The sequence below is a fragment of the Ursus arctos genome, unplaced genomic scaffold (assembly GCF_023065955.2).
Source record: "Ursus arctos isolate Adak ecotype North America unplaced genomic scaffold, UrsArc2.0 scaffold_30, whole genome shotgun sequence".
In the NCBI taxonomy this organism is placed as follows: Eukaryota; Metazoa; Chordata; class Mammalia; order Carnivora; family Ursidae; genus Ursus; species Ursus arctos.
In genome coordinates this window covers 31,974,902-32,000,552 of record NW_026622986.1, presented here as the reverse complement: position 1 = coordinate 32,000,552, position 25,651 = coordinate 31,974,902, and the positions used below count along the sequence as shown (strand labels likewise).

Here is a 25,651-nt window from a genome sequence, read left to right as displayed (position 1 = left end):
TTTTGTGTGTGTGCTGGCTTCTAGATGCTCAGCTGTGTTCTGGACTTAGAGATGTTCCAAGATGTATCTATTATTTGGGGCTCAAAGATAACAGTTGAAAATTCCCTAGTAGGGTAAGGGATAATAGTCTACATGAGTTTGGGCTCCTACAGAACCTCTACAAAGTGGGAGAAGAGACAATTTCTTAAGAGCAAAGTTGCTAAGCAGTCAAAACAGTCCACTACATCAGATGTTTGACCCAAGTAAATTAATGGTTTCAGTAATATTTGTCATTGTTTTTTGCCTAATTTGCAAAGAAACTTGAGAACCTGAGTAGTTCAGCACCCCAAATATCAACAGATGTTCACTGCAGAGAATAGTTTACATTGTTCTTTCTACATTCATGGTACCCTTGGCATTTACAGATTAAAATTTTTAAATTTTAGCTGTTTGTGAAGTAGTTCGTGATTAGTCCCGGGCATTTATTTGAGTTGCACTGCTGGTGTGTGGGACCAGCTTCCTTAGCCTAGCAGCCAGATTTCAGCATTACTGTATTCTTTTCTTGTTTTACCACATAGGAACTAATTCTCCTTACAGATCTGGAGGCATCACACACAGTTTTCAATTCTACCTTCCCATATTTTAGGTGCCCTATGCCTCAGGTCTTCTTGCTGATGTCAATGACCTAGTCTGCTATATTCCTATCTTGCTTTCTTTTTATTTATTTGTTTTTTTTAAGATTTCATTTATTTATTTGAGGGAGAGATAGCAAGAGAGCGCAGGGTGGGGGAGGGGTGCGGGGAAAGATAGAAGCAGGCTCTCTGCCGAGCAGGGAGCCCAATGCCGGGCTCCATCCCAGGACCCTGGCATCATGACCTGAGCCAAAGGCAGATGCTTAACCGACTGAGCCACCCAGGCGCCCCTTTCGCTTGCTTTTTAAAAACATTACTTTCTAACTCCTTTCGGTTGTTCTTCATTGTAAACCCCTAAATATCTAACTTATTATAAGGCATTATCTTTACATTTTCTTCCTTTTTAATTGGAATAATTATCTCATTTATGTTGTCTAGTACATTTTATGAAAATGTTCATTGAGCTACCTTTCTGCTATTTATAATTCTAATTCAGCTCTTAATTATTTGCCATGATAGAGGAGGGCAATGGCACAAACCATAATCTTTGAAAACATGATTTGGCTTAAGAATGAATTAAAAGAATTCTTCTCTTTTTGAACATCATCTGTACCATTGTAATTATGCTTTGTTTAGATTAAAACTAGTTTAGTGTAAAAATAATTTACATTGTAGGGGCGCCTGGGTGGCACATCGGTTAAGCATCTGCCTTCGGCTCAGGGCGTGATCCCGGTATTATGGGATCGAGCCCCACCTCAGGCTCCTCCGCTATGAGCCTGCTTCTTCCTCTCCCAATCCCCCTGCTTGTGTTTCCTCTCTCGCTGGCTGTCTCTATCTCTGTCAAATAAATAAATAAAAATAAAATCTTAAAAAAAAAATAATTTACATTGTTTAAAAACACCAAATGATAGGAAAGGAAGTATGGATGTTAGGCTACAGAATAATCACAATGGGGTTAATAGGAAATACAATGTAATACACCAAGCTAGTTTCTTCATGTATTAGTTTATTTTATGTCTGAAATGTTGTAATTGTTTGAATATATGAAAAAAGGGGATTGGACAAAAATTATTGAAAAGATGAAGGACTGTCATTTCTTATTTCAGCCTTAAATAGCTCTTTAAATGAACTCTGCTTTGTATCTTCTAGAAAGGCCACTTATAGTCTTAACATTTTTTGAAATCAAAAAATTTTTTCCCACAAGGATTTAAAATAGCTATTACATTTGGAGTCTGACCCCTATGAAAGATGACTGTATGTCTTTCCAAGATTTTTAAAAGTTGGCACTGTTTTACATGATTGCTGGGCACAGTTTGTTTATTGGGTTCTTTTTTTCCATGGGTATTCAAAATAAATAGGTACTTGTTATTAAATTGGGAAAAAATAGCATAACTATAAAACTGATTACAGCTTGTACTGGAAAGAATCTTGCCATCTGATTGGAAATATTTTTCCAGTTAGTTGACCTATTTGAAATTCCTAAGAACTATTTTTCTTTCCAGCTTTCAAACATCAAATTCATTGAGGTCAGTTTGGTTGATTCTAGGGACTAAAGAAATGAATAACTTTGGTTCTGTGTTCTCCTTAAAATTGGGCTTAAGGACATATTTATTGAATATTTTATTTTATTATTTTTTAAAGATTTTATTTATTTATTTGACAGAGAGAGAGAGAGAGCCAGCGAGAGAGGAAACACAAGCAGGGGGAGTGGGAGAGGAAGAAGCAGGCTCCCAGTGGATCAGGGAGCCCGATGCAGGGCTCGATCCCAGGATTCTGGGATCATGCCCTGAGCCGAAGCAGCAGCTTAACGACTGAGCCACCCAGGCGCCCCTATTGAGTATTTTAAATGCCACTATGACTCCTACTTTGTAATGAATATTTGCACTGGATTAAAAATAATCTTATGAGAAATCGTAATTGATGCTTCTCAACCCAGTCCACACTGGTGCTCTTATTAACCATGTAGTATATGATAGCACTTACCTCCAGTAGTGTTTTTAAAAAGCGTGATCCATGGATACATATGGTACGAAGGTGCTGTTTTTCCTATAATCTTTTAACATTGTTTATAATATTGTATCTTTGTATTGTTTAGAATTGTAATGCATTTCACATGTCATCTTGGTTTAAACTAAATATCTCATTCCATTGTTTTATCAAAAATCATACTGTTTTCTTCATTGTTACTTTTTCTGCAGTGGCAAGAAAAATCAGTTCCTTAAGTTATCTTGCTCCACTAAAGAGGCCCCCAGGGAAAGAAAAAATGAGCTTTAAGAGTAATACAATTCTTAACTGTGTTTTAGTCTTTCACAAACAATTATTTAGGAAATGTTTGCTTAAATATCTTAAGATCTTTCTTTTTATGATGATGATGATGGTGGTGGTGGTGGTGGTGATGATGATTAGTGGAACTGTATTTCACTATGCCAGGAACCTTCATGGAAACTGAGCTGGCATAGGGAGGAAGAGGGGGAAATCTGCCAGTTTTGTCAGTGAGCCCTCTTTCTAATGTGCTTCTCCTAACTTTGTTGCTATTGCTTCAGCCCCTCGCTGTCTATTGTAAGCAATATGGGAGCTGCCTCCTGATGGGTCTTCCCAACCAGTCCGGCTGCCTTCCGGTTCATCCTTCTTGTTACTTAGAATTCAATAGCTGATTGCTGCCACCAGACATATTCAAGATCAAGTTCATACTCTTTAAGGGTTGTTATGTAAGGCCTTTTATCTAGCCCTTCCTTATTTCTTTTGGTACCCAAACATAAGGAACTACTTGTAGTTTCCTGAATATAATTCATTTCACTCCCCCTTAACTTACACTGTTCCCTTTGCCCAAAAACCCCTCCTGGCTCTCATATGCTATGCTAATTGCTATTTCTCTTTGATTTGGCTTTAGAATTGCTTAAATAATAATTCTTCGGTGGAGTCTTTTGACATCCTCTTTCTCCTTGTAGCCATCTTCCCTTGTTTTCCTTGTCAAAATATGAACAAATTTCTGCTTTATATTTAGCTTAGAAAACTACCTTGTACTTGATTTAAACTTGTAAATTCATGTAGGTGTAATAGCCATCTGTGCTATTTCTGTAACTTAGAGTGAACAAAGACTATGAGGATCCAGGGTGCGAAGTGGGTGCATATACAAATGGAGAATGACCTTATAATCCAGAAAGCTGAACAATAACTTTTTTAACAAAAAAGTGGCCAGGACTTGATCAATAACTGCCAGGTTCCCTAATTTTTAATCCTTGCTTCCAACTTTGAACCAATCAGAGCAAGCCAAATGTGTATCCCCATGCCAGTCACATAGGATGTCCCACTCCTGCTTAGCTTACCTTCAGCTTCCCATGCCAACAACCTCCAATCAGGGCATACTTGAAACCTTCCCTTTTTTCCACTATGAAGCTTTCCCACTCTTCAGCCTGCCTTTGAGTCTGCCTGAACACAAGTGATGGTGGCTCACTCCCTTGCCGCTAGTGAGCTGAATAAATAGCCTTTGCTTTTCTCATTTATTCCTATACAAGGGGAAAACCTATTTATTTTATATTTATTTACATCTGAAGAGAATGGTAAGTATAGTTTATAAACCTTATTTCTTGTGCTAGCTGTATTTTGTGATTTTTCTACATGTTTTATAAACATAGAGGTTTATATTTTATAAAGGTGACGACAGGTTTTTGTTAAAAGGATTCTCTTGAATGGAAAGATAAACAGAAGAAAAATCTGTCACTTTATAGTAACAAACAAAATCTTAGTCAAAATCTTACTTGAGATCTTTGTCTCAGATATAATTTTCAGAATTCTTTATTTGGTTAATTAAACCATAATTAAAAAAAAATCAGAACATGGAAGAGATATAAACATGAAATGCAAATTAAATCCATTCGGGTTTTATTTATTATGTTGAGCATCCTTTTATTCTTGTTTTTAAAATATTAGGCATGCATGTTTAATTTTATTAAATAATTTTTGCATCATTTACTGCTTTTTTTTTTAAACATATGAGTATAATGTAGTATATAAATAGATTTCTTACTTTTGAACCACATATATGTTCCTAAAATAACTCTGCTTGGTTTGGTGAATTATTTTTAATATGTCCACTAGTTTTATAATGGCCCATTCACTTTTGTAAAATGACCAAAACCTATACCCTGATATTTTTTTTTTGCATACCCTCATTTATATTTCTACAATTGGATGACTAATAAGGCTACTTTAAATAATTTTGAACGTATGAAAAAGATAGCTTTTTATCTATCTAGTGCTTTATTTTACTAAACTTACTCTCAGTTTATTTATTGCTTGAATTTTTTAAACAGATATTCCCTTCGGAGAGGTAGTTCCTTCACATTTTTAACACCTGGCCCCCATTGGGACTTCACTTTGGTGAGTAGCTTCCTGGGTATTTTATGTCAAGACATTGATAGAATTAATTCCTAGAATTAATTCCTAGGTTGTCTTTCTATCTGGTATACAACTCAGTTGTCTGTACTTCTCTGAATATCTTGAGGTACAGAGGTTCTGTCGACATCTTTGGCAGCCTAATTTAATTCTTTTCTCTTCTGCTAACGAGCTAAAAACGACTTTTATTTCAATTAAATATAAAACATACTTTGAAAAGTATCACATCTATTTATTTTTAACCTTATGCAGTCCTTTCTCGTATTCCTACCAGTTTTAAAATTAAGAGACTATATTATGAAACATGAAGTTGTTTTTATGCACATACTCTAACAGTTTTTCTCTTGGTTGAAAATATAAAAATGATTGCAGATGATATATATGATGAATGAATTATTTTCTGTTATTAATCACCTAGTATCCTAGTTTCATTATTTTTAGAATGAGACTTTACAGAGGCATCTGACTGTGCAGAATGACACCAGTTGATTCTTTTTGTAATTAAAAACTCATTACCTTATAATACTCATATAAATAATGTATGTACAAATAGAACATGATTCTTATGTTTTCTTATTTGGAGAAAATAGCAAAAATCATTCTGTTTCTATTTGCCAGGCTTTACCTGTTCGTCTGCTGATGGGTTCAGCAATACATATTTAATTTGCACTCAGTTCTTTTGTATTTAATTTATATTTCTGTTGGGGACTTTTGTTTGAGATTTCTGTACTCTTATACCAGTTGCTTATGTTAATTGGTCAGTAAAGCATTCATAGCAAGAGTCTCCTGATTTTAATACAATTCTTTATTCTCCTTGAGACTTTTTTCATCTTGGTTTTTTTCCCTTAGTAGTTGATAAGCCTAAACTCAAACAGAAAAACTTTAGTAGAGAAGTGTCTCCAAACTTGATTTTGCAAACCTATCAGCAAAAGTATTTTGAACATGTACACCTGATATATTTATTTATTTAGGATTTTTATGTATGTACCACCATTATTAGCTAATAACTCAAAGCACAGTACTCAACCTAAGGTAAAGTTCATGATAGTGGGTGTAAGTCTGTATTTCAAATAGCCATGACATTTTCACAATGTGAGGTCAATTTCTGGAAACTGATTAGATCACCATTGTCTAACCTTATAATGTGGGTGATGATGAGTGCATAATTGATGTATTAAATATTAGTAAAGCTTATATTTAAGGATTAATAAATACATAAAAATAGAAGTTCTAACATTTTCCTCCTGCACTCCAGGGAAGATATCTTGCATGTCCTCTGGAATGGGGAGATCCCACTTGGGAAAAACACTTTTGTAGAGTTCTCCCGTGACAGAAGAAATAGCTCATAGTTCATGTATTAAAACGTTTGGAATGTGATTAAGGAGTACTAAAAGGGAGATTTATAAACTTTCACATACATAGTTTAAGAAAAGGAAAGAACAAAAGTAAGCATCTAACTCAAGTAATTAGAGAAAGAACAGTAGAAAGAACCAAAGAAAATAGAAGGAAAAATGAGAATGGATAAAAATAAAATTAGCGCCCAATCATGATAAAATTCTTGGCAAACTGGGAATAAAATAGAACTTCCTTAGCCTGAGACCTGCCACAAACAACATGTTTTGTAATGATAGTATGTTAGAAACATTACCGTAAGGTTTTGAAAAAAAGCCTGCTATCACCATGTCTATCCAGCAGTGTACTGGTGCTTCTAGCCAACACAGTAATTAGAAAGTGGTATTCAAATTAGAAAGGAAGGCACAGTAGGATTTCATTACTTAGGGACAATATGACTTTCTACATAGAATGAATATCCCAGAGAATATTAATAGCAGCTATTAGAACTAATAAGAGTTCAAGCAAGATTACTGGCTATAAAATTTATAAAAAGGATTCAATAAAATGTGTATATATACTCTCAATAAACAGATATAAGTTGTAAAGATGCTTTTACTGAAATAAAAACAATTTTTAAAACTATGAATAAATCTTTGAAAAGATCTGTGAGATTTTTATGGGACAAATTGGAAAGCATTAATAAAGAACATAGACCCCAAATCAAATGGAAAGATAGTCATGCAAGGAAAGACTCAATAACATAAAAATGTTAGTACTCCCCCTATTAATTTATAAATTCCTTGCAGTTCTGATAGAAATCCCATTAGAGTGTAAGAGATCTCATTCTACAACTCAGGAAGAAAAGTAGAAACCCAGAACAGCGAAAGTATTGTGCAAGTCAGGGACTTACTATATTAGCTATTAAGGCTTACTCCCCAGGTATAGTAATTACGGAACCACAGTGTGGATGAAGGTCTAGGTAAATAGGCCAATGCTCTAAGATCAAGAACACAAAAACTGACATATGTATGAGAACTTACTGCATCGTAGACATTAGAAGGAATGGTGCCTGCAACAATGGTATTAGCAGTGGGGAGAGTTAGCTGTGCCATCTCATACCATATACAAACAAATAAATTCTGGATGGATTGAATATGTAAATAGGAAAAGCAAAACTTTAAAATATTTAAAAGAAAATATAGTAGAATGTTTTAAAATCTGTTAAATGTCCTTATACAAATGCAAACACATGTACATAATTTTATATAAATGTGTAAGTACAGTCATGAACGAGTTTTTCCCCTCAGTACACTCCTTTTTGCTTGGCATTTTCCTCCTCCTTTCCTCCCTTCTCCCCAGTCAAGCCTTTTGTCCCCAACCTCCACTCTAATCCATGTCAGCAATACCATACCTATCCCTCTGTGTTTTGCTCATATATTTACACACACACACACACCCTCACAAATAAGATACACATATGCAGGATCTTTGCTTTGTTTTTTCAAAATTAGGATCATATTATTCATATTTTTCTAGATCTTCTGGATATGACCTTAGGATCAATAAAGATTTCTTGTCACTTCATTTTTAGTTTTTTTCTAATCCTGACTTATATTGTTCTTTCAGGTCTTCTATCATTTTCTTAGTGTCTTTTAGCTAACTTTGGAATAGTATGTCATAGTTTTGCTCTGCTTCTTAGAGCATTTCGTTTTGGAGTGCTTTTATTCCCTGTAGGGATGTTATTCTTCCCCTTTTCCCTTTTTTCTTAGAGTTATTTTGTGTAGGATTTGACTTGGAGAATTTTCTGTTCATTTTAATGTGAATTTAGTTTTTCTGAACTTTACAAAGAGGCTTGGTTCAGATAACTTTTCTAAAATTCACAGAGCTCGCTCTCTTCTTTTTATGGTGCCTTGCTTCTGTGATTCCCAGGCTCCATCTATTTTCCCCACTTCCATCTGGACTCTGTCTTTCCTTTTCTCTGTTGTCCCTGTCCTGCTCCATTTTGATTCCACTCTACCACCAGTTTCTCCTTGGGGTGGAGTCAGGTCCTGGAATGGAACCCTGGCTGGTCAGTTTTGAGAGTTTACAAGAGCTAAACTGTGTCACAGGTAATCTGAAAAGTTATTTTGAGGTTGTGAGTGGGTGATGTGTTACTTAAGGATTATTCTTCAATAGTGGTGAAGGACAGAAATGAGATTGTACACAGTTCCGCCCCTGTGGGCACCAGCAGGGCTCAGTGAGGATGGTGAATGATGACTAGGAGTGTGTTGTCTTCCAGCAGATAAATCCTGCTTCAGGCAACAGGTCTTAATTACTTTGGGCTATGGGAAAAGGGTATATTTTTTCTAGTGAAGACCCTCCCCCTTCCATAGGATAAATAATGTGTTCATTTAAAAAAAAAAACTCGTTGCCTTTATGTTTAAAACATATTTTACTTTTTCTAACAAGTACAGTCAGCCCTTGACTTATATAAGAGTTCTGCTCTGAAAAAACTTTACATAAGGTTTTTTAATAGGGTGGAGCGTCGAAGCATGAGATGAATCAGGCCGGGGGACTATTTAAACAGTAAATATGCTAGAGATAACTTATGAGCATCCCTCAAAAGTAGTTTTTTTCAAAAATAATTTTATGACTACAGCTTCACTTTTTTAAAGTGATTTTTCTGGTTTTATGGAGTCTTTGTTTAATGAAGTAACATGCATTCCTTCTATATAAGAATGAAATCTTTTTTTCATATAGAAAAGAAAGCGGAGAGCGAAAGATGATGATGTCGTAAGCCTTAACAGCCTTGATCTAAAGGTAAGCCTTCCTGCTCTGTCAAAGAAAAGCATTTAAAAATATGCAGATAGCATATTTGTGTGTGCTATAAGGATAATGAATGCTAATTTTTTAAAAAATTGTAAGTGCAAAACTGAATAAATGGGCTCTTACAGATTTCTTCTTTTTTCTATTGTACTTCTTTGTTAAGAATGAGGTAAAAGCCTCCCTAAGAACAATGTTAGGCTTTAGCTAGTGATCTCACACTCAAATGCCTACGATGTATGCAAGGAGGAAGGAAGGGAGGGACTGGGGTGGGTAAGAGACACGTGCCCTCCTGCAAGAGGCAGTGGCTACTGTGCTCCAGCCCTTGGCGGCTTGTAGGACTGTCAAAATCTGGATTTTTTTTTGTGAAATCTCCCAATCTTTATATGTTGGACCATGCAAACCAAACAGCTCGTCTGCAGGTCAGACGTGGCCGTGTGTTTCCAATGTGTGACATATGACAAACTAAAATCCAGTTCACACTTAAAAAATAATTGTGTATCCTTTTATATAAATTGTAGTTAAGTCCCAAAACCTAGTATCTGTGGAATCACTTAGTCCATTTTTGTCTGTTGGCAAACTTTACAGAACCATCTTGATTTTAAGGAACCTTTTTAAAGATTGTTACATAAAAGTTATATATTTTTTAAGTGAGATTTAAAAATGTTTGCATCATGTGTGATGATGACAAATTTTTATAGGTCTGCCCATCAACATTTTGCCAAATCCAGCAAACCAGATTTGGCGGGGGGGGGGGGGTTGGCATGTGTACATACACAATATGTTTATGGAAGAACTCTGTTTTAAGTGGTAGGCTTTTTACAAAACAGTTTTAGTTACATTTAAAAATTCTGTATTCAAAGAAAGAAAAAAAGGGTGAAATGGCAACCCTATTTTTAAGTATGCTTCAAATCAGAGTACGTACAGAAATAGACAGTATTTATAGTTTCTCACAATAGAATCCATGGTCAAATCTACTTAAAGATAATCCTTCTTTTGTTTATCCCAACTTCAGCAGTTCCCATCATGGGATCAGGTGATTCTCATTTTATCTATCTACTTCCCTCCTCTCCCCTGGATTATTTGAAGAAAATCCTTTACGTTGTTTCATTTTATCTGTATCATCAGATTGAGTGTTCACACTTCCCTTGATTTGTCTTACACCTTTTTTGTTTTGATTTTGTTCATTTTGTCTGTTTGAATTGAAATTCATATGAGGTCCATACATTGTGATTATGTCTCTTCAGTGTCTTTAATCTGTAGGTTCCCACTCTAGCTTTTTTTTTTTTTTTAAGAATTTTTTATTGTTAAAGATGAAAGCGTATGAAGAGCCCTTCATAGCATATTCATGATTGCATCTCCATGGTATCCTTTCTTATGTTCCTCTCTTCCCTTTATTCCTAATAAACTGATAGATCTAGCGATTGTTTTGGGCTCTGTACTTCCCTTGGAAGGTACATCGTGTCTTTTTGTGATGTTGTCAAAACTAATTATCATTGCCTAGATTTATTTACTCATTAAGGGCTGCAGAGTGGTAACATTGTACCTTTATCAGTTATCTTTATTAACTAGAATACTTCCGTAAAAAGAAAACTCGCCTTGGGACGCCTGGGTGACACAGTTGGTTAAGCATCTGCCTTTGGCTTGGGTCATGATCCCAGGGTGCTGGGATTGAGCCCCACATAGAGCTCCATGTTAGGCTCCCTGCTCAGTGGGGAGCCTGCTTCTCTCTCTTCCTTCCCCCACCCCCCACCCCCGCTCGTTCATGCTCTCTTTCAAATAAATAAAATCTTTAAAAAAAAAAAAGAGCGAAAACTCCACTCAGCATTTGGTTGCTACGAGGTACTTATACTAAAGGTAGGACAAGTGCTTGATTCCTTGTATCAATTTCAAGTGATTAGTTTTGTTCATTAAAATTCTCTAAAAGTAATTAATGATATTTTCTTCTTAAGGTGATTATGAGCGTAAAGATATTAGCACATTTGTAGTGTTTTGATCCATTTCAGTTATTACTCTTAGAATGCTCAAATTACCCTATCTTTGGCTTCAGGGTAGCTCCAATGTACTTATTTCCACCCCCCCTTTTCAGATATAATTGACATTTAACATAATGTAAATTTAAGGAATGCAGTGTATTGATTTCCTGTATCCTTTGACATCACCCTCACTTTATACCTGCAGGCTAAACGGCCTCCCTTTCTTCCAGGATAACAAGTTCTTCCAGGCCCACTTGTACATTTTGTTGTTGTTTCTGCTCCATACCTGGAAACAGTCATTTCTTAAAAACCCTGGTTTCCTTAGGAAATGGTAGAGGCTTAAACCTGGGCATTATGAACACTCCTTGGCTGCGTTTTGATTCTTGTTTCTGTGCCTTTTTAATGGACAAAGCTAGGAAATGTAAATCACTTTTTCAGATACAATAGATTTTGAGTTTGTACTGATTCGAGACTACAGTGTTTTTTACTCAGTTACATTAATCTTACTATCTAGATCTCTCAGCCACACCAAAAATCTGGGTCCTGGGGATGCTGACATAATTACTCACTTGATTTACTCACAGTTCAAAGACAACAGTCTACATTACCGCAAATCGCTACTGCATACTATAAATGAGACAATTACTGAAAACATTGCATGTTTTATTTTTCAGATTTTTTGTTTTTACATATAAGTTATAGTATGTACAACTTACTATGTTTTTAAATTATTGAACTAGTACTTTTTTTTTTCTAAGAGAGAGAGGGAGAAAGTGAGCAGGGAGAGAGAGAGAGAATCCTCAAGCAGACTCCCCACTGAGTGTGGAGCCCAATGTGGGGCTCAGTCCCAGGACACTGAGTTCACGACCTGAGCCAAAACCAAGAGTTGGATGCTTAACTAACTGCACTACCCAGGTGCCCCTGAACTAGTACTTTTCTATGTGTAATTATGGCAACAACTCACTTGTTCTTTTTTATTTTCAGTTTTTAAGAACTGCTTTTTAAACTTAATTTTTCTTATAATCACATAACAAAATTATATGGAATTTCAAAGTCAGTTCCACAGGATTCTTGTTTCTATTCCTGGATCTTCTACTTCTGTACAAATTCCTTTTTTCCCTTTTTTAAATTTTATGGTTTATTCTTTCACTTTTTAAAAATAGAAGCAATTGCATGTATATTTGTATGTCCCATTCTCTTGGCTAAGCAGTAGCATGCTGTCTTTCATTATATGCTCTATTTTATTCTCCTTATTTGTTTTGCCTGTGTATTTTTGCTTTGGTATGTCTTTCCATATTTAGGAAGATTCATGTTTTGTGTTCTCTTGGATATTTTTGCCTTCAGTTTCCTCTTTTTAACTATTGGAAATAGGTTCATTCCTATGAGCATTATTATAATCAACTAATACCTCTGCTCCCTTCTCTCCTTCTCCTGTTAATAAACTAAAGTAATATCTCTTTATTCTAAATTAATACATTTAAAGTATTAAGTGCTTATTTTACTTTTCATGTACATTCACCATTTTCCATTTCTTGAACATAGTTTTACCCTATCTACAAGAATATAGCCATTGCACATTGTGCTGTGCACCCTGGTAAACCATTTTTAGGCTTTAGTTCTACAGGTAAGTGTGTATTGAATGCTGAGCACCAGTTCTAGGTCTTTGTTTTTCTGAAACTCATTTTCTAGCAAAGGGGTTAGCAAACTGTAGCCCACAAACCATGTCTGACCTCTCGTTGACTTACATATATTGTTATTGGCTGCTTTTCAAAACACTACGGTGGCAGAGGTTGAGTAGCAGTGACAGGGACCATCTGACCTACGGAGACTGAAATATTTACTATTTGGCCTTTTTACGGAGAGTTTGCCAACCCCTGCTCTAGAGTAAATTCAGATGACTTGTTCTCATAGTTTTTGTCATTTTTTTCTATTCCATTGTTTTCTGTCCCTTCCCTGACCTTTACTTAGATTGGATTTTTTATCTTTTATATTTATCACTTTCTCTCAAAATATTTTCTCTTTGTATCTTTTTGAAATTATTTTATTATTATTTTTAGTAGGCTCCATGCCCAGCGTGGAGCCCAATGTAGGGCTTGACCTCACGACCCTGATATCAAGACCTGAGTTGAGATCAAGAGTCAGATGCTTAGGGGGCGCCTGAGTAGCGCAGTCACTAAGCGTCTGCCTTCGGCTCAGGGCGTGATCCCGGCGTTCCGGGATCGAGTCCCACATCGGGCTCCTCCGCTGGGAGCCTGCTTCTTCCTCTCCCACTCCCATGCCGTGTTCCCTCTCTCGCTGGCTGTCTCTCTGTCACATAAATAAATAAAATCTTTAAAAACAAAAAAAAAGAGTCAGATGCTTAAACCACTGAGCCACCCAGGCTTGTCTTTAAACTTGTCTTCCCTTTTATCTTCTTTTTTCTCTTAATGCAGTGGACAGATTTTTTTTTATTCTGAAATAATTTTTCTTCTATTTTTAATTGTTTTCTTAGTTCTATCACCTCATTGCAAATCTTCCTTTCTCTACCCACGTAATTTCAGAGTTTTACGTTCTTTCATAGCTTCTATAATTTTCTTATTTTATGCTATAGAGACATTATTCTACTTCACATTTTCTGTGTTCTTACAATAGTTTTTAAGGGGATTCATGAGTCTTTTCTGTTGCTCATTTTTTAAGTGCAGTGAATTTTCCTGTCTTAAAGGTGAGAGGAGTGAGCCACGGTCGCCTGTCTTCACCTTCATAGCTCCAGAGCTCCCTCTTCTGTTGTCTTCACAAAGTGGTTTTTAACCACTTTTTTTTTTTTCTTTTTACAGCCTCGGGCTTTCTGAGATCTTTCTTTTTTCCTCCCTCATTTTTATCTGAGTTTTTTCTTGTCTTTGCTTCTGTTGCCCTGTTCCACTCAATTTAGATCCTACTCTTAGAGTAGTGTTAGCTTCAAGAGTTTAAATGGCCCAGACTGCTAACCTCCTTGCATGGCAGGGTCCTTGCCCTCAGCTCAAGAATTTGATCATGGGGTCCTTCCCACGTTAGACTACTGTCCTCAGACTAGCATGCTAGTGAGGGGCTCCCTGTTCTCAGGCGCCATCAAAGGAGCCCAGTTGCCTTGCCTTTGATGCCATGTGGTCTCATAGTGGTCCTGTGTGTCACTATCTTGCAGACAAAAGGTTTTGGGGGAAACATTTTCTCTTCATTTTGTTGTCAATTGAGTTTTCTGTTTTGTTATGTTGCTCTAGCTGCCTTTTTTTTTTTTAACTTTAAAGAGTGAAGGCCTGTCAAAGATTCAACTAACATATTAATGAATGAGCCAACAGAATGGTAAAGCTAACAAAGAACTATAGGAAACACTGAAGGATTCTAATTACTGGAAGAAAGAATGGTGGAAGGGCGCCTGGGTGGCTCAGTCAGTTAGGCATCTGACTTCAGTTGGCTTGAGTCATGATCTCAGGATCCTGGGATTGAGCCCCATGTGGGGCTCCGTGCTCAGTGGGGAGTCTGCTTGTCCCTCTCCTTCTGCCCCTCCCCCTGCTCATGCTCTCTCTCAACTAAATAAATAAAATCTTTCAAAAAAAAGAATGCTGGAAAAAAAGATTGCTAAATTTGATGCAAAACAGATTAATATCCTCTTCTACATCTCTGCCTACAAAATGTATTTGCGCTGCTCTCAGTTTTCTACAGTTAACATCTGCCCCAACAGTCACAAAACCTGCTCAGTAACAAACGGTGAATCAGACAAGATGCACGGCCCTAGAGGATGAGATCATCCACTGAGAGGACATGCAGGCACCCTTTACATCTGATTTCAAGTTTTGGATATTTTCTTTTATTGCTAACTCTTCCCTTAATTTTACCACCTTTCTAATTCTGATTTATGTTCTTTGTAGCTAGTCTTGGAATATTACAGTTTTTTTGTGAGCATGTTTTCCTACCATGCTTTTATTTTTTTGTAGGGATATTTTTTTTCCCTTTTACCTTTTTTCCTTATGAAAACTTCATAAGGGATTTGACTGTGATTCTTTTCTATTGGTCATTACCGCATGAAAATGACTTTAGGAAGGAGGAGCGAGTCAGAGCTTTTTTAGCTTCATGACTCTAAACTTCCTCTTCTGTTGTCTTTAGCAGATGATAAATGTAGGTACACTTTGAGTTCTCCAGAACCTGTTGTCCACCTCAACTTTTATTGAAACTTTCTCTTTTCCTGTGTATCTGTCACCTCTATTCCACTTGACTTGAATCTGTTCCCCGAACTTGCACCACAGTGTAGGGCTTTGTCCTGGAAGGGAGCTTCGAAAGTTCCTAAGCTCATGTGTTCCAGCCATGAACCCCTTACTGCCACCCTTGAGTAGATAAAACCCTTCCCCGTTTCAGTTGCCGTGCTTACAATGACCCGCCTCGCGCTGCAGCTGCAGCAAGGAGCTGTCGATAGTTTCGGGATTCTTCTCTACCAGGTCTGGCAGATGTTTTGTTTTTCTCTGCTTTCTCTTCTGATGCTATATAAGTCTTACAGTTAGTTGTTGGTAGTTTATCCACGTTAACTTGTATTTTTGGGTTCATGGGGTTGTGTACCTTGTTACATGGTGCTATACATATTGACCTTGAGGTTTTGGTTTTGCTGTCCTTGTTCTATGCGTTTTTATGGAAGGATTTGGAAAAACTGCAAAACTATGTCCCTGCCATCACCTTAGTCCCAGAATTATGACTCCTATATTTTATCCCCAACGGTGAAAGGCAAATTTAGCTTTCCTCTGAACCCAATATAATTTTAGCAGATGTTATTGACATTGAATTTTTTTTTTAAGATTTTATTTATTTGACAGAGAGAGAGACAGCAAGAGAGGGAACACAAGCAAGGGGAGTGGGAGAGGGAGAAGCAGGCTTCCCGCTGAGCAGGGAGCCCGACGCAGGGCTCGATCCCAGGACCCTGGGACCATGACCCGAGCCGAAGGCAGGCGCTTAACGACTGAGCCACCTGGGTGCCCCTTGACATTGAATTTACTGGAATTAGTTGAATTGCTATAATTTTTAGAATGGATTATATATTATGCACTGATACTAATACTCATCAACTAGCCAAAAAAAAAAGCTTTTTATTGTCCTTCAAAATTTATTAAGTTTGGGGCAATGGTCATACATTTGCATATACTACCACTATGTTCTTCAGACTGTGGAGTTATATGCAAGAAAGAAATCCTTTTAAAAGTTTAGTTACATTAAGCAGACCTACCTACCTGCCATGATATAGTCTCCGTTTCTTCCAAACCTAAGGAATCATGTACAACTATGAAAAGAATGAATTTGAAATAATAATTTACTGAATATCATCTTTGTATACTCAAAACTTCATTAGGGTCTGGTCTAAATTCTTTTATTCCTTTTTTTTTTTTTTTTTTTTTTGCTTCCACAAACATTTTATGGAGCACCCACAATGTTCCAGGTCCTATACTTAACCTTAGAGATAAAACTATATCCAAACAGGAAACAAGAACCACTGACAAAATCATGCCTGTGTAGATTACAGAAGTATGATAGTGTTAGAAAGAGGAATAGGATCTCCTTTCTCCACATCCTCTCCAACATTTGTTGTTTCCTGCCTTGTCAATTTTTGCCATTCTAACTGGCATAAGGTGTATCTCAATGTGGTTTTGATTTTAATTTCCCTGATGGCTAATGATTTTGAACATTTTTTCATGTGTCTGTTAGCCATTTGTATGTCTTCATTGGAAAAGTGTCTGTTCATATCTTCTGCCCATTTTTTTGATTTGATTATTTGTTTCCCGTGTATTGAGTTGGAGAAGTGCTTTGCAGATCTTGGATACTAATCTTTTATCTGTAGTGTCATTTGCTAATATCTTCTCCCATTCCGTGGGCTGCCTCTCAGTTTTTTTTGACTGTTTCCTTGGCTGTGCAGAAGCTTTTTATCTTGATGAAGTCCCACAAGTTCATATTTTCTTTTGTTTCTCTTGCCTTTGGAGATGTGTCATGAAAAAAGTTGCCGTGGCCGATGTCAAAGAGGTTGCACTGTTGGTGGGAATGCAAGTTGGTACAGCCACTTTGGAAAACAGTGTGGAGTTCCCTTAAAAAGTTAAAAATTGAGCTACCCTATGATCCAGCAATACACTACTGGGTATTTACCCCAAAGATACAGACGTAGTGAAGAGAAGGGCCATATGTACCCCAATGTTCATAGCAGCATTGTTCACAATAGCTAAATTGTGGAAGGAGCCGAGATATTCCTTCAACAGATGACTGGATTAAGAAGATGTGGTCCATATATACAGTGGAATATTACTCAGCTATCAAAAAGAACGATTTCACAACATTTTCAGCAACATGGACAGGACTGGAGGAGATAATCTTAAGCGAAATAAGTAAAGCAGAGAAAGACAATTATATGGTTTCACTCATTTATGGAACATAAGAAGTAGGAAGATCGGTAGGAGAAGAAAGGGAAGAAGAAAGGGGAGGTAAATAGAAGGGGGAATGAACCATGAGGACTATGGACTCTGAGAAACAAACTGAGGGCTTCAGAGGGGAGGGGGGTGGGGGAATGGGATAGGCCGGTGATGGGTATTAAGGAGGGCACGTATTGCATGGTGCACTGGGTGTTACATGCAAGTAATGAATCATGGAACTTTACATCAAGAACTAGGGATGTGCTGTACGGTGACTAACATAATAAAATAAAAAATTATTATTAAAAAAAAAGAGGAATGGGAGGGAGAAAAAGATTTGGGGAGGTTTTGATTTGAAGTTGGCTTTTTATGAAAGTGAACACGAACTGGGAAAACCAACCCCAGATAGAGAAGGGGTGTCTACAAATGCCAAGAATTAAAATGAGTTGTGTTTGTGTAAGGAATGATAAATTCTTTGGAAAGAGTCAAATATATGAGGAAGAACTAAGAAATGAAGTAGTACACAGGTTAATTGGCCACTCAGTTTGAAGGCTGAAAATGATTGGCTGAAGCATTTATTGACCTATGAAAATCAACAGAGAGGAGATTCTGGATTCTTGAACTGATTTTCTGCAGTTATAGTCCTTCCATCTCAATAGAAAGTACTGGTTAGTGAGGACCCGGTACAGAGTCTGGAGGCCTAGAATGGGAGTGATGACTGTGGAAATGAAAAGGGCATTCCTAAGGTTTAATCTTCATCAGTTTTTTCTTCTTACTTAATGATCTTTCTTTACAGACAGATTCAGCTGTCTGTAACTGATGACTCCCTAATCTGAATCTTTAAGCCAGATCACAGTCCTGATTTTCACATCCCTTTATCTAATTGCTTCAAGAGGTATAGCCTTGTAACTGTCTCCCTGCCTGTAGCCTCTTTATGATGCCATATTGATTTTCTTTGGTCTTTTTTTTTTTAAGGGGGGGCACGCGCCCGTGCATGCAAGTGGGGGAGGAGCAGAAAGAGGGAGAGAGACTCAAGCAGACTCCATGCCCAGGGTGAAGCCCAACATGGGCTCAATCTCATGACCCTGAGATCATGACCTGCGCCAAAGTCAAGAGTCCAGACACTTAACCAACTGAGCCACCCAGTCGCTCCTCCTCGGTCTTTCCAGTACCTTGCTGAAATTCTTTCAGTAGCTATTCATTGCTTTCAAGATAAAACCCAAATGTTACTTAACATGTAATCCCCACTATGATGAGCTCCCTACTCCTATCTCTCCAAAATATCTCTTTTATCATATTCCCTGTTTCCTTTCCCTTGTACATCTTTATTCCTTTTCTTTGCCTGGAGATTGCCTGCCTATCCCCACTCAGGCATTATATCCCAGAACCCTTCCCAGAGTCTTACCCCTCTCCCTCTATCCCACCCCTACGAACCTAGCCTGGTTACCCCTCCCATAAGCCCTCTAGGTAGGGAAAATTGAATAGAAGGAGCAAATAAGGATTTCATGAGGAGGAAAGAAGTCAGCAATGAAGTTCTGATGATCACAGTAGCATTAAGCTATATTTATACCTTGAAAATAATTACTCAACTCTGGCTGTAGGTCAGAGTTAACCGTGGAGTTTTTAGGGGAGGAAATCGCTGCGAAGCCCTATCCCATACTATATGAATGTGAGGAGATGGGGGAATGAGGATGGGTGCCATTGGGACCTAGGAACGTCTGGGTTTTGTTTTTGTTGTATAAGCTGTCCTGGCGATTCTTAGGTATAGTCAGAACTTAACCACTAAGTTAGAATGTGACATTCTTAAAGTTGTCCCTCTACCTCAAAAACATACCCTGAAACGGATACACTGCCAACTTTCCCAGCCCTGTGTTTTGCATGGCCTTTCATCTAAATATAACAGTTATTATGTAATATGCTAAATATAATCAGTTTGTATGGTCTTTTGAGGCCTGTTGCTAGAAGCCATTACTTTATTTACCTCTGTACTTCAGTCACCTAGCCACATGGCCTGACACATAATAGGTGCTCAGTAAATATTTAATGAATGAACAGATAAAGTAATATAGGTCATATGAATCAAATAAGACTTTGGACTTAAGTAAACATACAACATGAGCATTGTGTTATATATTTTGATTTTGGCTATCTTACGTTAGGAATTTAATACCGATGTTAAGGATTTGTCCTGAAGGGGATCATTGGCTATTTTGTTGTGAAGTTGTGGTTGCTTATCAAATTTGTCTCTAAGTAAAATTTTAGCACTTGTATCAGGTTGCTTTACTACTATATTATGTATAAAATTATTCATTTTAAAAGGAATACAGTATTTGTTTTCCAAAGGTGTTTCTCAGCTCTGTTTGTTAGCAACCATAACCTTGCCCTTTTCTTCTGATAGTAAAGAGTCCAAAGTGACTTTTTACTTTGTTAATGTAAAATAATACTGGGATGAGTAAGACTGAGTCATATTTTCATGACCAAAGTTCTTTAACTGTTAGTCGGTGATCAAAACACAAACCAGAACACTTCAAAAGAAATGTTTATATATATAAATGGTTCGTCCTTTTTCAGAATGTTCAGATTTAGGGATTTCATTTTCTTATAAGTTAAATAGTATAGTGAAGGGTTATACTTTGAGTATTGGTGTACTATGTAAATCTTAGATTAAATATAATGAGTTATGTATATTTATAGATTTCAGCTCAGGTTGTGATCTTCCTAATAAATGATTTTAAAAACATTTGTGATTGTTTAACATTACGAATAGTCTTTTGTCAGTTCCTGGATTAATAAAATCTCACTTTTGACAAACCCACCTCTTAGACCATGACAGGTAATTGGTAATTTTTCTGAGGCACAGATTTGAATAATTTGAAGCTAGGTGGCATGCCAAAGCTAATGGCTTAACTTAGTATTTTTTTTTCAAGATTTATTTATTTGAGAGAGAGCGGGGAGGAGGGGCTGAGGGAGAGGGAGAGAGTCTTTAAGCAGACTCTGCACTGAGTATGGAGCCTGCCTCAGGGAGGAACTTGGCACAGGGACCGATCTTACAATCCTGAGATCATGACCTGAGCAGAAACCAAGAGTCGGAGACTTAACCCACTGTGCCACCGAGGCGCCCCTAGTGGCTTAATTTATGAATAAAGCTAGCTTACTGCCCCCCACCTTGCATTTTCATGTAACTTATGATCTCTGCTGGTTGCCCTGTAAGATAATAAAATAAAACATTTTTTCTCTGTGACATTGGTCCAAAAAATAAAGCCATCTGCTAGTACAGGTGATGAAAGTTAAGAGGAACAGAGGATAGATGTAAGAAGATGGTTCTTAGCCAAAAACATAAAAGTTAAACATAAAACAATTACCCGTGATAATGCTCTGAGAAGCTATTGAAGTATCCAGAGCTACTTATCCTTAGGGTTAATCATTCCTAGACTGCTGTGAATCATTCCTCGGCTGCTATGTGCATGTAAATGCTTGTGTCTGCTTTTTAATTATTAAAGTAATACAAGAATGCATTGTCTTTGTTCAAAATTAAACTTCTTAAGTTTCCTTGTATCGCCTTCATCCTCTGAAGTAACTAGTTACTATTTGATGTGTTCCAGGTTCCTTTCTGTTTATTTATGTACTTTCACACAATGTGTGTAATGGTGACCTATATATGATCATACCGTACATGTCCTACAGCTTGCTTTTTTTCTCTTTATCTCTTATCAATACCATATAAGGCTACCTCATTTTTTTTGGTTGTCATATCATATTCCATAGTATAAAGTACCGTAATCTACTTAACCAGTCCTTGAAGAATGGCCCTTTAATATATTTTCCATTTTTTCACATTAAAAATAATGCTGCAGTGTGTCTTCCCCTTCTGTACAGAGGAACCACTGTAATGTCTCTAATATAGATATCAAGAAGTGGAAATGCTGGGTTGCAAGTTTCAGTTTTGATAATATTGTTCACTTGCCTTCCAGTAGTTTGACAAATTTATACTTCTCCATCAGTTTATGATAACATATCTCTACATTCTTCTCAACCCTGTATTTTTTTAATCTTTTAAATTTTTGTCAATTGTGAAAGACAACCAGACAGAAAATTATTAAGGGAATAGTGGATTGAACACCACCATAAACCAATTGGACCTAACAGACATCTATAGAAAACTCTATCCAATAAAAGCAGAATATACATTTTTCTCAAGTGCACATTGAACATTCTCCGTAATAGACCATATAAAGCCTTAATCAATTTTAAAAGATTGAAATTATACAAAGTATTTTTGAAGTCACAATGGAATGAAACTAGAAAGAACAGAAGGAAAACTGGAAAATTCACAACTCCATAGAAATTAAATAACACGATATTGAACAACCAGTGGGTCAAAGAAGAAATCACAAAGAAAATTGGAAAATACCTTGAGACAAATGAAAATGAAAACATAACATACCAAACTAGTGAGATGCAGCAAAAAACTAAGAGGAAAATTTATAGCTATAAACTCTTACATTTTAAAAAAGAGAATGATCTTGGGGCACCTGGGTGGCTCAGTTGGTTGCACCCAACTATAGATTTCAGCTCAGGTTGTGATCTCAGGGTTGTGAGATCAAGCCCAGCATCTGACTCTGTGCTGGGCTTGGAGCTGCTTAAGACTTTCTCTCTCCCTCTCCCCCGAACTCATGCTTATGTGCTCACTCTCTCTCTCCCTCAAAAAAAAAAAAAAGAAAGAAAGAAAGAAAGAAAGAAAGAAAGAAAGAGAAAAAGGGAGAGAAAGAAAGAAATATCTCAAATCAGCAACCTAACTTCACACTTTAAGGAACTAGAAAAAGACGAACAAGCTACATTCAAAGCTAGCAGAAGGAAGGAAATAATAAAGATTAGAGTGGGTTTTAATTAAAAAGGGAATAGAACAATAGAAAAAAATCAATGAAACTAAAGTATGGTTCTTTGAAAAGATAAAACCAGCAAATCTTTAGGTAAATTGACCAAGGAAAAAAAAAAGAAGACTCAGATTACTGAAGTCAGAAATGAAAGTGGAGACATTACTACCGATTTACAGAAATAAAAAGGATTATGAGAGAGAACTATGAACAATTTTACACTAACAGATTGTATAACCTAGATGAGGAGGACAGATTTCTAGAAACCTACCAAGACTGAATCATAGAGACAATCTGAATAGACCTATAACTATTAAAGAGATTGAATGAGTAATCAAACACCTTCCAAGAAAGAAAAGCCATGGACCAGATGGCTTCATTGGTGAAATCTACCAAACATTTAAAGGAGAATTAATACCGGTCCTTCTCAAATTCTTGCAAAACATTGAAGAGGAAGGAACAATTCTTAACTCACTCTGAGGCTAGCAATACCCTGATACCAAAGCCAAAGACACTACAAGAAAACTATAGACCAATATCCCTTATAAGTATTGGTGTAGAAATCTTCAAAAAGATACCAGCAAAGTGGATTCAGCATATTAATAGGATTATACACTAAGACCAAGTGAGATTGATTCCTGGCATGCAAGGATGGTTCAACTAATGAAAACCAGTCAATGTAATAACTCCACATTAACAGAATCAAGGAGGAAACACCTCATGATCATTTCAATTGATGCAGAAAAAGCATTAGACAAAATTCAACACCCTTTTTATGATTTAAAAAAAACCCAACATGGGGCGCCTGGGTGGCACAGCGGTTGAGCGTCTGCCTTCAGCTCAGGGCGTGATCCCAGCATTCCAGGATCGAGCCCCACGTCGGGCTTCTCTGCTATGAGCCTGCTTCTTCCTCTCCCACTCCCCCTGCTTGTGTTCTCTCTCTCGCTGGCTGTCTCTATCTCTGTTTAATAAATAAATAAAATCTTTAAAAAAAAATTTTTAAAAACCCAACAAACTAAAAATAGAAAGAAGCTTCCTCGTGGATAAACAAGATGTGATATATACATACAATGGAATATTCAACTTTAAAGAATTGAATTCCGATACATGCTACGACATGGATGAACCCTGAAACCATTATGCCAAACAAAATCAGCCAGACACAAAAGGACAAATGTTGTATGAGTTTGTTTATATGAAGTACCTAGAATAGTCAAATTCATAGAGATAGAACATAGAATAGTGGGTACCAGGGGCTGAGGAGAGAGGAAATGGGGAGTTATAGTTTAATGTGTACAGAGTTTTTGTTTGGGAAGAAAGATGACAAAAGGAGATGATGGTGGTGATGGTTGCACAAAAATGTGACTGCAGTTAATGCTTCTGAGCCCTCCCTAATGTATGATACCCTTAAAAATGGTTAAAATTGGGGGCACCTGGATGGCTCAGTCAGTTAAACATCTGCCTTCGCCTCAGGTCATGATCCCGGGATCCTGGGATAGAGCCCTGCATTGGGGCTTCTTGCTCAGCAGGGAGTCTGTTTCTCCTTCTCCCTCTGACCCTCCTCCCGCTCCTGTCCTCTCCCGCCCACTCTCTGCCTCTCTCAGGTAAATAAAATCATTTTAAAGAATGGTTAAAATGGTAAATTTTATGTGTATTTCATCACAATTTTTTAAATGTGAGAAAAAAAGGAAAAATAATTTTGAGTTCTTTATGTTACATGGATATTATTAGCCTCTGATTTATTATGTATGTTGCAGGGCTTGGGTTTTTTTTTCAGTCTCTTGTTTTTGTTTTTTGATGGGATCACTTATTTAATATTTTTATAGTTTGAGAATTCTCATTAAATTTTCTATTCATCCTGTTTGGCATTTTTTGGACCCTCTAATTGTAAAGTAAATGCCTTGTGAAATTTTCTCATTTTTAGATTATTTTCATCCTCTTACTGTCTAGTTGTTGCTTCTAGAACTCAGGAAGATTTCAGAAAATCTGGAATTATTTTATATGTTTATTAACTCTTTTTTATTCTTTCCATCTCTTTAATCTTGTATGCTCTTCTCTGGGAGAATTCCTCAATGTCATTTTCTAGCTTGCTCATTCCTCATTAGTGTCTATTTTGCTAGTTAGCCTAACTATTTACATTTCTATTTTGGCAATAAATAAAATTTTGACAATTTTTTTTTATTTCTAAGATCTCTAATTTTTTGTTTTCCCATAATAGTCTTTATTTTCATTAATGTATTTTCCTCTATTACCTTCTGGGGATATTACTTCTATTTCTTTTAACATTTCCTTCTGTTTGCTCTGTTAACTAATATAAAATAAACCATAAATCAAATGAAATTATGCTAGGGCCTGTAAAGGTTGTTTAGAAGTTGCAGACTTTTGGACTTAACCAGTTGTGTGTTACTACCTGTGTGACTTCGTGTAAATTATATAACCATCTAAGCCTCTGTTTTCTGTATTTAATGATAAAATTTTAATCTCAAATTTGATTCATAGCTCTTTTTCTCCACTTCTCAGCATATTAGGTCTTCATTCATTCACTCATTCATTCTTACATTATTGAGCTCCTTCTGTGTGCTAGACACTCAGAGAACAAAACATAGTCTTTGCCCTCATGTAGCTTACATTCTAGTGGAGGCATTCTATCTGCAGATTATATCTGTCTGCAACCTTAGAAATTTGTAGAGGAGACATGTATTCTGTTTATTGCGTGCATCTCCTTCCCACCTTTTTGAGACGCAGACTCCTCCAAGGGAGAAAGGAGAAATAGGATCAAGCCTCTTTACCTTATTGGATGAGATTACAATCCTTTTCATCTTGGTTTGTAACTTCTGTCCTATCTCATCCTCTGTGGGATCAGTGAGAATGAGTAATGGCTCCATCAAATTCTGCTAATGAGGGATCCATTCCTGTGAAACTCCCCGAGGTATTGATCGTATGTTGCAAGATTAACCACATCTTTTGGATGCCCTCTAGCAAATAGCATACCACGCGCCCTTCCAGTACATGCTGTTCTTTGCCCACCTGGATGCAGCCATCCCAGCAAGACCATGCCCTCAATCTCACCTCCATTCTTTGTACTAGAGGAACCAGAAATTCATGTGGCGTCAGTGCCACATTGGCCCTCTCTCCTCTTGAAAGTCCCTAAAGGAAGGAAAGCTTGGAGAGAGGAGAGAGTAGTCTCTTTACAGGAAAACTACAAGCCCATACCAGCAGCTTTATTTCTCATTCCTTTTCTGATGAAGTGGAAATGGCTGTAGTGGGCA

The 25,651-nt window shown here is 36.8% G+C and overlaps 1 protein-coding gene across 1 annotated transcript in view; it reads left to right on the top strand.

Annotated features, from left to right (window-relative positions):
* Window positions 1–25,651, top strand: part of NET1 (neuroepithelial cell transforming 1) — a 61,439-nt gene that overhangs the window by 13,843 nt on the left and 21,945 nt on the right. Inside the window, exons 2-3 of the mRNA XM_026478693.4 lie at window positions 4,925–4,991; window positions 9,081–9,140. Coding sequence (XP_026334478.2) covers window positions 4,925–4,991; window positions 9,081–9,140 — 127 coding nt within the window. The remainder of the gene's footprint in view (window positions 1–4,924; window positions 4,992–9,080; window positions 9,141–25,651) is intronic.